Source organism: Anarhichas minor, unplaced genomic scaffold (assembly GCF_050575085.1).
Source record: "Anarhichas minor isolate MPS153535 unplaced genomic scaffold, ASM5057508v1 ptg000004l, whole genome shotgun sequence".
Lineage (NCBI taxonomy): Eukaryota > Metazoa > Chordata > Actinopteri > Perciformes > Anarhichadidae > Anarhichas > Anarhichas minor.
In genome coordinates, this window is record NW_027466450.1 from 10,139,123 (window position 1) to 10,155,858 (window position 16,736).

General features: G+C 41.9%; 1 protein-coding gene across 1 annotated transcript; it reads right to left on the reverse strand.

Annotated features, from left to right (window-relative positions):
* Positions 1 to 4,707: 4,707 nt before the first annotated feature.
* heg1 (heart development protein with EGF-like domains 1) lies at positions 4,708 to 15,611 on the reverse strand. Its single transcript, XM_076104067.1, has 15 exons — positions 15,352 to 15,611; positions 11,098 to 11,211; positions 10,036 to 10,923; positions 9,382 to 9,887; positions 9,098 to 9,211; positions 8,784 to 8,906; positions 8,535 to 8,638; positions 8,369 to 8,424; positions 7,863 to 8,023; positions 7,313 to 7,447; positions 6,990 to 7,032; positions 6,860 to 6,897; positions 6,614 to 6,701; positions 6,122 to 6,299; positions 4,708 to 5,935 (listed from the first exon to the last, which is right to left on the reverse strand). The coding sequence occupies exons 1-15, from the start codon at positions 15,609 to 15,611 to the stop codon at positions 5,792 to 5,794; spliced, it is 2,952 nt and encodes a 983-aa protein (XP_075960182.1). The 3' UTR covers positions 4,708 to 5,791.
* Positions 15,612 to 16,736: the final 1,125 nt, after the last annotated feature.

Consider the following 16,736-nt stretch of genomic DNA (forward strand, 5'->3'; position numbering starts at 1 on the left):
TCAGCACGTTGAGAAAGGACAAAGACAATAACTGACACCATGTAAGTTATTGTAAAGCAAATCAAGGACCACAGGAGAAGCTTCAGAGGTTGCTTGATCCTTTCTCCGTGAAGTGGACGGACCATGCAAAACATGTAAAATGCAATAGTCACGATGTTAAGAAAAACCAAAGGCCCATTAATGAGGGCAAATGTTTGAACGTCGATATCTATTCTGTTTGCTGTTTCCATTTTTGGTGTCTTCTTCCCTCGTAGAGAGCTCACAAATGAAGCCAGTGAGGTTCTCCAACTCTATGCAATCTAAAGAATCAGAGTTATTTGCATCTAATGCAAATCAAATTATGTTTATAATCATATACTTGTGAATTTGCCTAAAAAAACAAAAGAGACATTAATTCATGCTTTTATTTCATAGGCTTACAATTATTTTTCAACATGACTATTTGTGATTTTCTTTACAAAGTTTGTTTTCCAGACAAAGATTTTGGATTAGAAAGTTGACATGTTCATGACATGAATCAGATAGAAAGTTAGAGAATCTACACAGCGTGTGAAAAGTGAAACAGTAACAGAATCATATGAAGTTAAAGGGCCAACATCAGCAAAATGATCTGAGTTTGTTGCCTGAGTGACTTTGGCAGAGAGAGAGAGTAAAAACATGATTAAAAAATAATATGTTAATATATATATATATATATATATGGATGTGTATGTGTGTTTGTGTGTGTGTGTGTGTGTGTGTCTGTCGCTGTGTGTGTATAGTAAGTGATAGCAACATTCCCTCTTGTCAAGAACTTCATGCAGCTCTTTCACAAATACAGAGTAGGCTTGGAATAGATGTCTTAACCTGTCGGTATGGGAGGAATAAATAAATTGCAGAAATGAGCTTTGTTATTGTAGATTTGAATATATTAGCAGAATCTGACAGACTTCCAGTCACTGAATTATGAAACTATTACACTGTTATATATACATGTTGGCATCAGTTTCTATTAAACAGAACTTTTGTGCATCCTTCAGTGGTTTGTTATTGTCTTGTTCCATCAGTACTTCATTCTTAGACTTTTATCTGAGAAGAAACTGAATATTTTCAAATCACAGCAGTGTCACACACATATTCATATATCAGCACTTAAAGGACCATATCAATGTTTTAGCACGTTCTAGTCTATTTCTTACACGTCACCCACAATTCAAATCATTGACATTTTTTATTTTATTTTTCTAATTTGTGTTGTGTTTATACACATTCCTGGCGATCAATAAATCACATTCCTGTCTGTGAGCACAGTGACTGAACACAGTGAACACCATATCTGCTTTTATTAATCATTGTGCATTAAAGCAGTGCAGACTTATTAAGCAAATCTGCACTTCGTGACCAGGCAGCAGGAAGACAGATTGTTTACCGTCAATGATTATCTACCTCAAGCACGTTTCAAGCCTCTGCAAATTGTTTTCCATCATACGGTGAAGTAAATGAGAGTCAGCAGCTGCCTGTGAGGCAGGAAAACACATTAAAGCGTCTTTGTTAACACAGCAGCAATGCCATGCGTGAGTTAATAAAGTAAATGAGCTAAAACATGCAAAAATACTGAAATGGTCACACAGTGACACTCAGGAAACATTTCTTTCATGCAAATTTGCACTTACATAATATGCACACATACACACACACACACACACACACACACACACACACACACACACACACACACACACACAGACACCTGCATTTACATAACTATGAGATTCCTATCTCATAATTATCCAAAAAATACAAGATTATTTCATAACCATCATAATTACAAGATACAGATGTAATTGTGAGATATTTTATCTGAATCATGTTAATACTATTATATCTTGTAAATATACAAAGTCACAATAAACTAATACGGGTTTCTTTGATGAACGCGAAGCTCTTCCATAGAATAGCAACAACTAGAACTTCAAATCAGTTTCACAAACAGCTAAAGTAACAGCTGGTGCAGTTGCCTCGTGTAACTGTCATTACTCACCCAGTGCCAGCGAGAGAGGGACAGAAGACCCCAATGTTTGAGATTTAACAGGAAAAAGAGGACTCTATTGTCTCTTTGTTAAGTTTATTAATCCTCATTATGTGAGCCTTTGACATGGTGTCTGAAAACTCAAAAATAACAGGAATCATGGAAGATTTAAGGGCCGACAACAAGCTGATGACCTAAATTTGAGTTCAAGTGCCGTTGGCACAACTGTGGACAGATGTGACATGAGAACAAAATCACAAAACAATATGATGATTTTTAAATCCAATTTGTTAAGTATGCGACAACAACACAGACATCATTCAAACTAATAAAGATGAATACACGTGATTAATGTTAGATACATTTTAATGAGACACGGAAACTTGACCCTTACATAATAACTATAAAAGAAGCATTCATGTGTACTCCTTATGAACAGAATGACACACAATAATATGAAACAGTAAAATACACTAACTTTGCAGCTTGTTTTTCAAAAGAATTGCCACAAGTCGTATTTCGCAATGCAATTTTTATACATTTCGCAGCTCATTCATGTGTGTTTAATCTGGATTGCAACATTTCCGATGGATCCTGAAGGTATCATTTTGGATCGTTTGACCCTTCTTATTTACAGTCTATGGCTTGATCTCTGCCAGCATCGAAGGGCAAAATCATTGACAGAAATATGTTGTTATCGTTCCTGATGTTTTGCTACTAGATCCTTGCAAATCAACAATAGTGGAGGAAGTATTCAGGACCCTCAGGACTCTTTTAGAAGGGGGTGGATCAACACACAAACCTTGTTAGAGAACGTAATGAAGGTGACAATTTTATTTCAATGGAAAATACTTCTTCACCTGTTTGAGGAATGAGGATGGCACGAATTAATGAATTGAACAAATACATTTTGATTTTTTATTTAAATATATTTCCTGAATCTGACAGTTTTCCAGCTACTGAATTCTCAATCAATGCACATGAAAAGCAGGAATAAAGCAATTACAGAGCTGTAAATATCTAATATATATTAATAAAGATATCATTTTTCACAGTTAAGGTGGCATCTAACTGTATATGACATAAAAACTAAATCTTCATACATACATAAATAATTCCATATTTTCACAAAACATGTAAGTAGCTCTGATCTCCTACGGTAATATTCTAAGCTTCAGGGGCAGCTTGTATCCATGTAGATTGATAAGTGTCTTAGGTTCTGTACGATACCGGTGACCCTCACCTGATTCCTTAACTGTGGACAGGACAGAGGTTGTCCATTTGCTACCATACGACGCATGTGTCCAGACAGGTAGAATACAGTAGAACCACTGGACATCACCATAACACACAGACAGAAAACAAAGTGCACCTTCAGTACGGAAAACACAATGACAAACATAATTTTCCGGAAATATTTCAAGAAATCGTTTGCAGGCATGTCATTAACCACTGTGGAATGGTTGCTGATTGCAAATCCATCAAGAGGAATAGAGAGTAAATACATGGACGTAAAATCAAACAAACTGTAAATTCTCTCTGTAAGCCAAAAGCAGTAGATGATGGATTTAACATTCTTCTTAATCCAGATGAAGAGAGCTCTCTGTGCAGGTACAATCTGGCTGCAGTAGAAGAAGTTCAGCCAGACAGAGGAGGTCATACTATTGGACACACTGCAGACCACCACCAGAGATACGATTTGGGTAATCCTGAAGCTTTCAGCACGTAGAGAAAGGAGAAAGACAATAACTGACACCATGTAAGTTATTGTAAAGCAAATCAAGGACCACAGGAGAAGCTTCAGAGGTTGCTTGATCCTTTCTCCGTGAAGTGGACAGACCATTCAAAAGAGGAAAAACCCATTAGCCACGATGTTGAAAATAGTAACAGGCCCGTTAGTCAGGCCACAGGTTAGAAAGTCATTCAGAGAAGCACCTGACTCAGCTGTACATTCTTTGGAGACGCACACAGAACGTCTTTTCATCCATTTTGCTTGTTGCCTTCTGGGCACTGCCCACATCATTCACCCAATAATCACACTGACAAGTGGACATTCATCATTACAGTATTAGTTATTTCACCTGATGTAAACTGGCTGGAGTGCATTAACATACTTATGCTCAGTAACGCTTCTTTTTTCCTGGCAATGTCACAATGATTATAAAGCTCTGAGAAGTTACTGCCTGGCTGTTGCTCTCCAGGATATACACACATTACACACTTTAAAACCACAAATTATCTTTTTTATGTTTGTGGAAGGACTAAACAAACTAAATATATTCTGTTAAGACATGCTGCCAACTGGATTGTTTTACTTTATTGAGAGCTAGGCTAGCTGTTTACTTGTGTCCAGTCTTTCTGCTAAAGCTACGCTAATTGCCTCATGGCCAACTCCCAAAATAGAAACAAATAAGCATATTTTCCAAAATGTTGAAATATTAATTTAAAATGCTAAAATTATGTTGCGTGATAGCAAACGTCACAATGACACCTTTATGTTTTTATTGTGTTCCATTGTTTCTGACTCATTATTCACTTATTTTTGGCAAACTACTGTTTCCACTGTTCTAAATACACAATATGTGATAGTTTGTTCTGTTCTTGTTGCACTGCGTGCTACTAAAAGATTATATGAACTTGCAATAACACTTTGTTTAAACAATCTTAACCTTTATAAATTAAAACCCAAAAGAGTGGAGTGTGAGAAAAACTGCTCTGCAACATTTTTATTTAAATAAGCTCATCTGACTAAAACGCCAGAAACAACAGATGACATGAACACAAAGACAAAAAGAGTCACATGAAAATAATACTCCATGTCAGAAATAGCAAACTAATTATGATACAGATTTACATTCTTTGCAGTCATTGACAGTTATGATCCTTCTGGTAGTTAATTACTCCTCACACACATACACACACACCTCACAAACACCAATATTTAAAACCCACACAATCTCTCTCTCTCACACACACACACACACACACAAGCTACACGTTTATCCCTCTTCAGTTTTTCAGTGTGTACAGTATATGAGATGTCCATTATGCTACATGTCAAGGACTTGGACATAGAGGGAATAAATACATGTTGGCATCGCTTTCTATCAAACAGAACTTTTGTGCATCCTTCAGTGGTTTGTTATTGTCTTGTTCCATCAATACTTCATTCTGAGACTTTTATCTAAGAAGAAACTGAATATTTTCAAATCACAGCAGTGGCACACACATATTCATATATCAGCACTTAAAGGACCATATCAACATTTTTGCATGTTCTATTTCTTACACGTCACATACACTTCACATTACTGCCGTTTGTTTTTTTGTATTTTCTTAACCCGTGTTGTATTTTTCCACATTCCTGTCTGTGAGCACAGTGACTGAACACAGTGAACACCATATCTGCTTTTATTAATCATTGTGCATTAAAGCAGTGCAGACTTATTAAGCAAATCTGCACTTCGTGACCAGGCAGCAACAAAACAGATGTGATTGTTTACCGTCAATGATTAGCTACCTCAAGCACGTTTCAAGCCTCTGCAAATTGTTTTCCATCATACGGTGAAGTAAATGAGAGTCAGCAGCTGCCTGTGAGGCAGGAAAAACACATTAAAGCGTCTTTGCCAACACAGCAGCAATGCCATGCGTGAGTTAAAGTAAATTAACTAAAACATGCAAAATGATGAAATGTCTCTTACTGTGACAGAAAACCATCATATCATATCAATTTACAGTATAAGAGATGGTTAAGTTTCTGTGTGTGTCTTTAAGGTGGAGCGGTTAGAAGTAGTCTCGTCTTCGTGAATCGTCACTGATGAAGGAGGGGTTCCACTGGGCGGGGTAGATGCACGAGTGGCGAGAACCCGGCAGACCTGTGAACGGATACAGGCCGTTTCTCTCAAGGTCTGAGTTACGCAACGCAGGCTGACGAAAAGAACACAGAAAGAGAGAGAAAATTATGTATTGAACAGCTTCTTCTACACCAATATAGTAGAAGTATAGATTCATCGGCTCTAACTAAACACACAAACAAGTGCTTCACTTGAACTATGAAGAGAAATGAAGAGAGAGTGGGAGATAAAACGAGAGTTGTGTTGCATGTCTCCTTACAGAGTAGTAAATGTCAGTCATCTGCAGCAGGTTCTTGGTGCTGCCGTTCTCTTGCATCTCTATGGTCTCCCTGCCCCACTCCGTGGATATGCGGTTATTTTTGGGGAAGTCTGCGTATGGGGACATCTGCAGGTCTCCACTCTTGAAGATGATCTTGTTGATGTCATTCTTGTCTTTCCTTTGAGATCAAACATTGTTCAAAAGTTAAACCTGCCAAATGTCACCAGAATTGTTCAAGTCGTCAAACCATTGAAAGTAAAGGAACTGTGCTTTTTGGTTCTTTGGATGAACTGATCCTTTAAGTCACTAAATAGATAATTGCACTTGTTGGATCGTCTAGGATCCCTTGTTTTGTAATCATCAACTTACGAATACGGTAGGGCAAGGCAGATTACTGCACTAGTATCAAGAACACGTCAGTTTAAGACTTAACAAGATGAAATGTACTGCAAACCAAGAGAACTTTTGCACCGACAATAACAGAAGTCTTACTTGCAACAGGTGACAATGAGAGCAATGACGAAGATGAGGAGCAGAGCGCCTCCTGCAGGCGACACCACGATTGCGATCAGCTTGTAAACTGCAATGTCAAATAACAACATATTAAACGCTACACTTTAAAAACCAACGTAAAGATCATGAGAGCAAATTTGTATTTAGTTCACAAAAAACATCTTCTATTGAAGCTAAAGGTTTTATATTATGCCTGTTCAACGTCTCATTTTTAAGGCCACTTACAGTTTCCACAGTTAAATCCTCCAAATCCAAACATGCAGCTGAAAAACAAGAAACAGAATCCGCAGTGAGAAAATCGCTCAGTGTGAGCGGATCAATTCCGTCAGGAAAAATGAAATCAAGTTGAACTTACGGAACACAGGTGTCATTTTCCAGCTTGTAGCCATCTCCACATTCTGAAACAAGACGTTTTATTTCAGAAAGAAGTTTGGTACAAGGAGTTCCAAAGCCAATCGATTTTCTAAAATGCCTTGGTCTTAGTTTCAATGAATTTCATGTGAAATGTCAATTCTGTTTTTGTCAGGAAGGAAACACTTTGTTGTCATTTTAAATCAGGTTAATTACGTTTTTAAATCATATTGTAATATGCACTTTGCTTTTTTTTTTTTTTAAATCATCTTCTTGTCATTGTTGTATTTAGTCATTTAAAAACACACATGCACACACTTAGCTCACCTAAGCAGGACAGGTCTTCAGGGTTGTGTTTGTAGTAGCCTTGAAGACACTGGCAGTTGGCTGTGCCGCTGTCGTCTGTGCAGGTGGAGCGCTCTGTATCGCACTGAGTCTTCTGGGCCACACACAGACTTTCCACTGGAACACAGGGTGGACACAATTAGTCATGAGTACAACAGCACAGGGATATTAGGTTTCATCTCAAGAGGAAGTCAGATTTTCAACCATCTTGCATACATTTCTACTGTATGCGTGAGCTCACAGTGATCTTATTTTAGTGAGTTGTGGTATTGTTCTGCTGTTATTGTAAGATTCTGCGTAGCCATTGTGAAATACAGCAGCTGGATGTTGAAGATCGTGAGCGATGTAATGATGTAACTGTGGGAGCTGTTGACGGCTAAATGGTGCCCTCTAGCGGCTGTAAACACATTCACAGCTACATTAGGTAGTCTGCCCTCAATCACATTTAAAGTCGGTCAGTTAAAAAAAACTGTATTCAATTTGGCTAAAATGAGCAAAATTAAACCTGATAAGTGCGATTGCTAGTTTTTACCGTGGTAAGTGAGCTGGTGGTGCAGCACCATCCGGCAGTGGGCCAATGAGGAGCTGCAGTTGCTGAGAGACATCTGGATGCTGTTGTAGACCTCTGCGCCCGTCACATCGGTGGTAATGGAAAACATGTTAACAGCTGAGATACGAACCCCGTCCTCTCCTCTGTGGGGAACAGATCAGAGGTCAGTACGGAGGTACACACTGACAAATCGTCCATGTTGCATCATTTAGCTAAAAAATGTAAATGTAAAGGATCAATGGTGGGGTAAATATAATTATAACCACTTTGTTCACTCATTTGCCTCAGAGGGCTTTACAAGCTGTACAGCACACAACATCCTCTGTCCCAGGAGCCTCGCATCAGAAAAGGAAGAAACTTCCCGGAGAACAACAGAGGAGGGTTCCTTTTCCCAGGATGCTTAGCAGTGCTACAGATGTCATGTGTACAGAATAAACAGCATAATGGAATAATAGAAATGGAATGGTTTAGTGATGGCAAGGACTTACTTCTTACTCAGCGTCGAGCGGCTGTATCCTCGGAAGACTGACAATGAAGCATTGAGCTGAGGTGGAGACAGGAAGAGAGTGTGTGGGAGACATATTACACACAAGCCCAATTGAGTTTTTCTCAGAAAGGAGCAGAGGCAATGCAGTGATGTGGACTGCCTCTCACCAGCTGGACGATCTCTCTCTGGATCTCATGCATGGTGGCGCTCGTGAAGAGAACAGGGTCATGTGGCAGTCTGTTGACACTGAAAGTTCCCAGAAACGCCTTTGCTATAGAAGGGGAAATATACTGTCGGTCAATCAAGAGAAGGCCTTCGGGGAAACAACTTTGAGTTCATGTCTAATTTATGTTTGCGTATTTCCGTCATCTGTGATCGAAGTGTCGTTTTGCTGGTATGTATTAAAGGGGTATTACCTCTGGTGCATGTGCGTCCATCCTCCAGGTCGAAGCCGAGCGGACATTCACAGCTGAAGGAACCTCGTGTGTTGACACACCTGGACCCGACGGGGCAGGGGTCCATCTCACACTCATCCACATCTGGACACACAAGTACATGCTGGTATTACAATACAATTTATATACAGGCCTTCACTTACATCTGATACCTGAATACGTATCTTAATCCTCAGCACTATATGAAAAAAATCAATTTGCTTGGGTACATCGAAAACACAAGAGTTAACATAGCATGCATGCTGACAATGTTGAAGAGGAGGAGGGACGCTCACCCTGGTTGCAGGTCGGTCCTGTCCATGCCTGCTGACAGTGGCAGGTGAATTGATGCCCCTTATAGCTCACACACATCCCTCCGTTCATACAAGGGTTTGACACGCAAGGGTTTCCTGGAGTTCAGAGAGGAGATACGGCATTTTACCATAAAACAGAAACAAATCGAACCATTAAAAAGGTTCAAATCAGTGTAATTATTTGGCACAAACAGTGGTTTCGCGCTGACATTCATTGTGTCGAATCAATCCCATAATGTGAGGAAGGAAGAGTGTAGACCACTGACCTGGGGGTGTTGGGGCCTTGGTGGGTGATGTCGTCCCCACGGGCTCTGTAGTTCCTCGTTCTGTCTGTCTCCCTGTGGTCTGCAGAGGCGCCATACTCTTGGTTGGGGCGCCGTGGGTGTAGGTGGTGGTGGTGGTGGTGGTGGTGGTGGTGGTGACGCGCTGGCTATGAGTCGTGGCGATTCCTGGGGTGCCTGTGCTCGTTTCTGCCTGCAAGGTGGTGGCGTCCGTGGGGTTAGCCGTCCGAGTTGAGGGCTCCTGAGTTTGGGTGGGTGTCACGCGGTGAGTTGGGTGCGCTGCAGAGGTCAGAAGGGCCAGGGTGGAGGATGTGGAGGATGTGGAGGAGGATGTCGTGCGCGGGATGGTGGCCTCGGTAGGCGACCCCGGGGTAGAGCTGCTAGCGGAGCTAGTAAACACGGAGGATGAGGTCGCGGGTGTAAGAGGAGGGGTGGTGGGGTTGGTGGTGGACACAGTGGCTTTGAAAGTGTCTTCCTCTGTTATCTGTGATCTGTTCGAGAGAGAAGAATTAAACCAAATGTCTTACAGACAATAACTGAAAAGAGCATTTGCAACAATTTTCATCTTCACAACATCGGGACTGACCTCTCGACATAGAGAAGGCTTTTATTTTCTATTTAATTATAGTAAAAACGTACCTTTCGGTTACAGTGACAGGCGTGGTGGTGAGGAAGACCTCGGTAACGGGCACTGGAGTGTCTGTTAGAGACACTTCAGATGTACTACTGATGACTGTAGGCGTCGCTGTGGTCAGACCCAAGCCCCCGCTGTCCTCCCTGGTCTGGGATGAAACCCCCTCAGTACCCTCCTGGTTCTGAGTGCTGGATCTGTGAGCTCCGGTGGAGGACTCGGTGGAGGTTGTAACACTAGAGCCCGACCCCTGCTCTGTCCCTGGGATGTTAGTGGGGCCTTGAGCAGGTGAGGTGACGGTAGGTATGGAGGAAACGGACACCTCAGATTGGTCAGTGCTGGGCTCGGTCACTCTGAGAGATGGTGTGGAGTCGGAAGTCTCCTCTGATGTTGAGGTGTATTGATGATGGGTGGCATTAGGTTGTCCGGTTAAACTTTGGGTTCCTCTGGACCCCCCTGTGCTCCCCGTCTCTGGATATAGCCCCTTAAAGGAGGGGGTCATGTGTTGGTCTGTTGTGTCCCTACTGTCAGTCCGGGTGGACGGGGCGCTGTGGGTGTAGTCCTCAGTCTCTGTAGCGCTAGCAGGAATACCCCAGGTGGAGGGGGGCTGATGGGAGTTGGAGTCCTCCGTAGAGGCAGAGGAGGTGCCGTTGCTGGAAGAGGAGGTGACAGACAGCAGGGTCCTCTCCCCAGCACGGCTGATGGTGGTGGCAGGGTCGGTGCTGTCGGTGTGGACGGCTGCGTGGGACGTCAAGGCTGAGGCGTCTCCTAGTCGGAGGGTGGTGTCTGGGCTGTCCCGTGGGAGTCTGTCCTCCCCGGACACGGCTGGGGAGGCGTCTGAGACCTGGTCTGTTTTAGTAACGTCCTTCCAGTCCCTGCTGCTGCTGCTGCTGCTGGTGGAGCTGCTGCTGATGCTGCTGCTGCTGCTGCTGCTGCTGGTGGAGCTGCTGCTGCTGCTGCTGCTGATGCTGCTGCTGGTGGAGCTGCTGCTGCTGCTGGTGCTGCTGCTGCTGCTGGTGCTGCTGCTGCTGCTGATGGTGCTGCTGCTGATGCTGCTGCTGCTGGTGATGCTGCTGGTCTCAGTCGTAGCTACAACAAGGGTGGAGGTGAGTGGTTCAGTAGACTGAATAATGTCCTCTAGTGACCTGCTGCTTGTTTCTGTGAAGGTTTGTGTCTGTTCAGTGTCTGTGGAAAAAGAAAACAAAAAGAAATGACATTATTAAGCGACAGCTAAGACACTGAAAACATTCATAAGCCTCTTTAACTTCTGCTTCTAAGTATCATTGTTTTGTCATGAACTGCTTTTATACATTTCTATATACACATGGCAAAAGGTAAACAAATGTACGTTGTGTTTATATGTATACATACAAATAATTCCAGCATAAAGCTATCGCACAGTATCATTGCGGAAACAAGTAGTTGATTAATCAATTAGTCGACTGACAATAAAGTTGCTTCAGCCATTTTTATTAAAGTATACACGCCAAGACCTCTCAGATGTGACAATTTGCTATTATATATCACTGTACAATGAAAACTTTTGATTTTGAATAGATTTTGAATGATTGATAGCACAATCTATGGCATTTTGGACTATTTTCTAACACTTTATAGACCAAACAACAATCCATCCATTGAAGACGAAAATCTGGACATAAACTCCTTTAACTTGCAATAAAATAGTTTTAATTTCACGGGGAATTGTTCATGTGTTTTCAAAGTAGAAACATTTTACACAAATCACAGATCGTTGCGATCCCAGCAGGGTCAATGGCAAAACAGGCCATCCGACCCACTGTTATGTGAACCAGGTAACTGAATGCCTAGATGCTTGTATTCTATATTCTTCAAACAATATGCCTACTAAACAATAGTCATGGTCTGGCTGTTTCTGTGCTTTCCTTTGCCAACTGTCCATATAGTGGCTCACCTCCAGCTGTGGCCACCAGAGGCTGCTCACCAGACCGTGTCTGGCCTGGACAGACCGCGGAAAAAGGGGAAGATGCTGTCAGAAGAAACATTGCTTGCTGCAGAGGCAATGCATTTTGGGGCGGAGAACAATTGGCAGAACCGGCTAGTAAGCTTTTAACAAAGGCTTGAGGTTCCTAAATATGGCGCTGACGCTCTCCCTTGGGAATTGGCCATTTCCTTCCTAAAGCTGAGTGAGCACAAGGCTCTGGCAGAAAACTGTCACCGTGGATCTGGGCGTGTTTTCATGCTCAGTGTCAGAGGAGAGGTTGGTCATCACAGCATTGACCTATCATAGTTTTTTTTATGTTGACATGGTGAACAAGTTAGCATACGGTTGCCTTTTTCCCCATCCAGGCAACACGGGTCACATTAGCATTCATTTGGACATTTATAAGCCCAGTATTTACTCTCATTTTATCCCCATGCTCCACTGTGTCCACAAGCTAACTTTGTTTCACAGTTGTTGGATGCAGAGCAAGTTGTGTACAGTAGCAGAGTTGCTGAAAACAGCCGCCTGCTGCAGCTGGAAAGATCTCCATGAGAGACGGTGAGACTGAATTGAGGTATGCGGACCGTAAAAACCAAAACAATGAGCCGAGAGACGCTAAAATGCATCATAGAACTGAGGGGATTATTATCTGAGGATTCATCCCTCAATGTTACGTATAAATATTGATGAGGGCCGCTTTAAAATGACATAACTAGTGAGCTTAAATAGAAGTCTTAAAGTATCAAGTGTACGTGAGAGACAAAGGTATGTTTCTCTGCCCACCACTGATGCTGTCTGACAGCCTGTTACCTGGCCGGTCTCCACCAGCCCCGGACTGGAACAACAGCACTCTGAGGCTGAGCGTTGGTACTGGACAGCATCCTGACAGCCAACACACACACACACACACAGCGACCAGCAGCCACCATCCAAAACCAATGGAGGGGAGAGTTCAACTGCAGAACAGCCCGTCCCACTGGGAGTCTGTGAGGAGAACTGGGCCACTGGACTCTATTTCTCTCTCTCTCACTTCCTCTGCATGTGTCTCTCTCATTATTTAATTTTCTCTCTCTCTCTCTGGATAAAGTCCGGGCAACAAAACTCAGACAGGAACGTGGTGTTGGCAACGAGTGAGGGACACTCCCAGATTCTCCGCTGTTTATCCCTCAGCTGTTAACAGAGCCGTGATGTCGTCTTTACACCAGAAGCTCTGTGGCTTGCATAATCCATTTCAGCAAATGCAGCAGTGTTATCATATGAATGAGGACGGACGCTGGAAAGAGGTTGTGAATATATATATATATATATATATATATATATATATAGCGGTTGATTTTTTTTATTGCCTCCAGATCTAATAAGTAATTTGTTGCTGAGGAATTTTGTAATATTCAGTGACTAAATATTATTGTTCGCAACAGGAAAGGTGAGTGTGGGTGAAATCAGTCAATCATTTCCACTTTATCATTCTTTAGCAGGAACTACTCTTTGCATTTTACCCCCACATTGTTTTCCCCCAGTGGTTCTGGGCAGCTCCCAGTCTGACAAGCATGACCGAAACCAAGCAAGAATCAACAAAATTGTCATAATGGCCATCTTAAGTTATCTCTGACATCGCTGTGTACGTCTTAGTTGTATCAGTTTATAAATGCAGAATACTTCGGGTTCACTTCGGGCTCAAATGCAGAAGCCAATGACACAGTGTGTCATCAGCCCATTAATTCACACAGTATTTATAGTTTAATACTTCACTAAAATTAATAAAATATAGCATCAGAGAGAGAGAGAGAGATGTAGCATCATTACAAAACTGCTGTACATGCTGTGCCGCATGTGTATTATTAGTAGAGTGTGTGGTACACTGTATTGTGATCAATTGGCAAACTGTGGCATTAGTAGTGTTGATAGTAGTAGTAGTAGTTAGTAATAGTAGCATGTTAATAATAAGACCAGTGCAGTTGCATTGCAACTATATTAAGGTTATAAAGAGGTAGTTGTGCAGATTTGAAGGGTAAAACTATAAAAATAATCTTAATTCGTAGCCTCGGGGCTTAAATCTCTCTTTCTTCCTATTGGCTGGGGTTTGTATTATTCATTCATTTATATTTTGCAGCGCTGTATCTTAGAAATCGTTAACTACATCTCTGTTCTGAGACGTGATCTCCTGAAGCTACAGGCCGTATGGGGGGGACCTGGATTCAGCTCTTCAGGGGTCACATGTGACAGGATGCTCTTGAGCAATGTATACAGCGGTCCATACACCTTATCAACACCTGTATGAGCCGGTGAAGACATGTCAAGGCTTTTTTTTGTGCAGTAACAGCAACACCTCAGGTCTAACAGGAAACTAGCAAAGGAAGAGTAGACGCTGATCAGATGTGATGGCTCATGATAAGAGTTACACATTCACGAGAGAGTCTCTGAGTGTTCATTGGCTTAATCAAATCAAGTGGATGGATCAAGATAAACTGGTGAACCACATTTATGGACCAAGTTAACATGCAAACTATTATTCCAAGTCTTCTGTCGGGCTTCGTTCATGAGAAAGGTCTGTCAGTTTAAAGTGGTGGTAGGATTTATATCTTAGTATGAGTCTTAAAAAACACTTTTTATATTGAAGTAGAAATTAAACAATTAGTCGAGGAATTGATCAGCGACATGGAATTGATTTGCATTCATCGATTGATTGGAAAATGTATTTGTTTAAGCAAAAATGCTAAATAACGCTCTGGGTCGTCTCACGTGTAAATATTTTGTGTTTTTTTTTCTCAGTCTTCCACAATAATGAACTGAGTACTTTGGTCAAACAAATGAAGCAGTTTAAATACGTCAACTTAGGCTTTAGGAACTTGCGATGGACATTTCTCACATGACTCAATCAATGGAGAAAATAACAAACAAAAACATTTAATGACAATAATTGTTGGTTTCAGCTCTATACTGACACAAACTAACCAAAAAGAGAAATGCACTTGTTTCATGACCCTGTGTCTAGGATGCTTATTTTTATCATGCAATGTGTGGCAACATGCAAGTTGGCTTTTTCATTAAGACATTATAACTATCCAAAACAAATTATTTATATATTACATATTGTTATATTATGAATGAGCTTTGCTGTGGGATTTCTATTGTAGGCACTTCTCCAAATGAAGCGTATGTTATTGTGGTTACAATGAAAACAGACATTTGGAGTCTTTACTTCGCAGGTTAAATAAATGATCAAGTGCAATAAAGTGGGTATAAACTCAGCAAACTGAACTGTTAAGTCTGAACAGTTGCACTTGTCGTTATAGAGGCCACAGTGAGAGGGATCTTACCCAAATGCCCTGCAGCAGCAGCAGCAGCAGCAGCAGCAGCAGCAGCAGTGTGTGTCTCAGCGGTGCGTGTGAGCAGGGTGTTCCTCTGTGATGGGGATAAACTCTCGCTGGAGTGTGAAGTTGACGTTTCACTGCTTCCCATGTTACCGAGTTCATCTGTGGCGGTCGAATAATACAATCCTGCTGTTACCGGATCCGTGCTGTTGATGGTGGGGGTACCTGCCCCGAGGGGCCCCGGCAGACCCAGCAGGAGGACCGACAGAGACACACAGAGGACCTGATTCAAAAACCACGTTTCCATGATTTCCAAGACCCCCACACGGTCGCCGATAGTTTCCGTAAAGTCGAGTACAGGCCGGGGGAGTCTCCCGGGGACACCATGGGAGGAGCGCTCCGGCTAGTAGCGAAGTTTCATAAGAATTAGATAAATCCTGGTGCAGGTCCGGAGGAGATCCGCTGCTCGGACGGCGGGGAACGGAAGATAACAGAGCCGAGGCAGCAGCCTATTATCACGGCGAAGAAGCGCGGGCTCCTCCTCCTGCACACAGACACACACACACACACACACACACACACACACACACAGAAACACTCGCACACACGCTCACACACTATCACAAAATAGTGGCTTTATTTAACCCATAGACAATTCAACCCAGGGGCTGCTTTTGCTGCCTTCAGGTGTTGTCGGAATGTTCCACTTCAGCCCCGAGGGACTTAAAGTGTTGAGACAAATCAAACAACACAGCGCGTCACTGCTCTGCTCTGGATGATGAGAGCAACTCATCAGTCATTGCCATTAAACATTATACAATTAAAAATCATATCAACATCATCTCAGGTCAAGTTATATAATGATTATGACACACTACCTCTTCATTATGACATGTCCTATTATTGAAACCCTATTAATACATTCAAATAAGATACAAGTATTTTTAACTAATTTCAAATAAATAACTTTATTTGTTTACCTGGTGGGAAAGGGTTTGAAAAGGCGACAAGGTCAGTGATGGATGACATGTGATTCCGCATTATTTTAGCCTTTCAAGGCAAAATAGTACCATCAATAATAAATAGTGTAAATAATGTATCCTTTCGACCCATCTCAGTGACTTGCAAGAGTAGCACATCAGCCCTTCATTATGGTGGTCTGTTATAATGGAGAATATCGACAATGTTACAATAGAGTGATGCAATCAGTGCAAAAGCCAATAATGATAAAAGTACAATAAGTGCATTTACGTTACTGGAGTACGAATCCCACTATATTTCGCTTGTGTGAACTCCTGCAATGTTAAGACCACACGTGTGTTGAGTGTTTTCAGCAGAACATTTGCTGTTGCTTTCTTACCTTCATGACAAAAAGCACAAATAAGTGTTGTTGTTCAGGCCTAACCCAAAATAGTATTTCCACATTTCCAGC

Excerpts from the sequence above, each read along its gene's own strand:
- heg1 (XM_076104067.1), bottom strand. The coding sequence starts at position 15,611 with ATGGAAACGTGGTTTTTGAATCAGGTCCTCTGTGTGTCTCTGTCGGTC. Across the intron at positions 9,888-10,035 it reads CCTGTCACTGTAACCGAAAG|ATCACAGATAACAGAGGAAG; the intron begins GTACGTTTTTAC and ends TCTCTCGAACAG. Across the intron at positions 5,936-6,121 it reads TGACTGACATTTACTACTCT|CCTGCGTTGCGTAACTCAGA; the intron begins GTAAGGAGACAT and ends TCTTTTCGTCAG.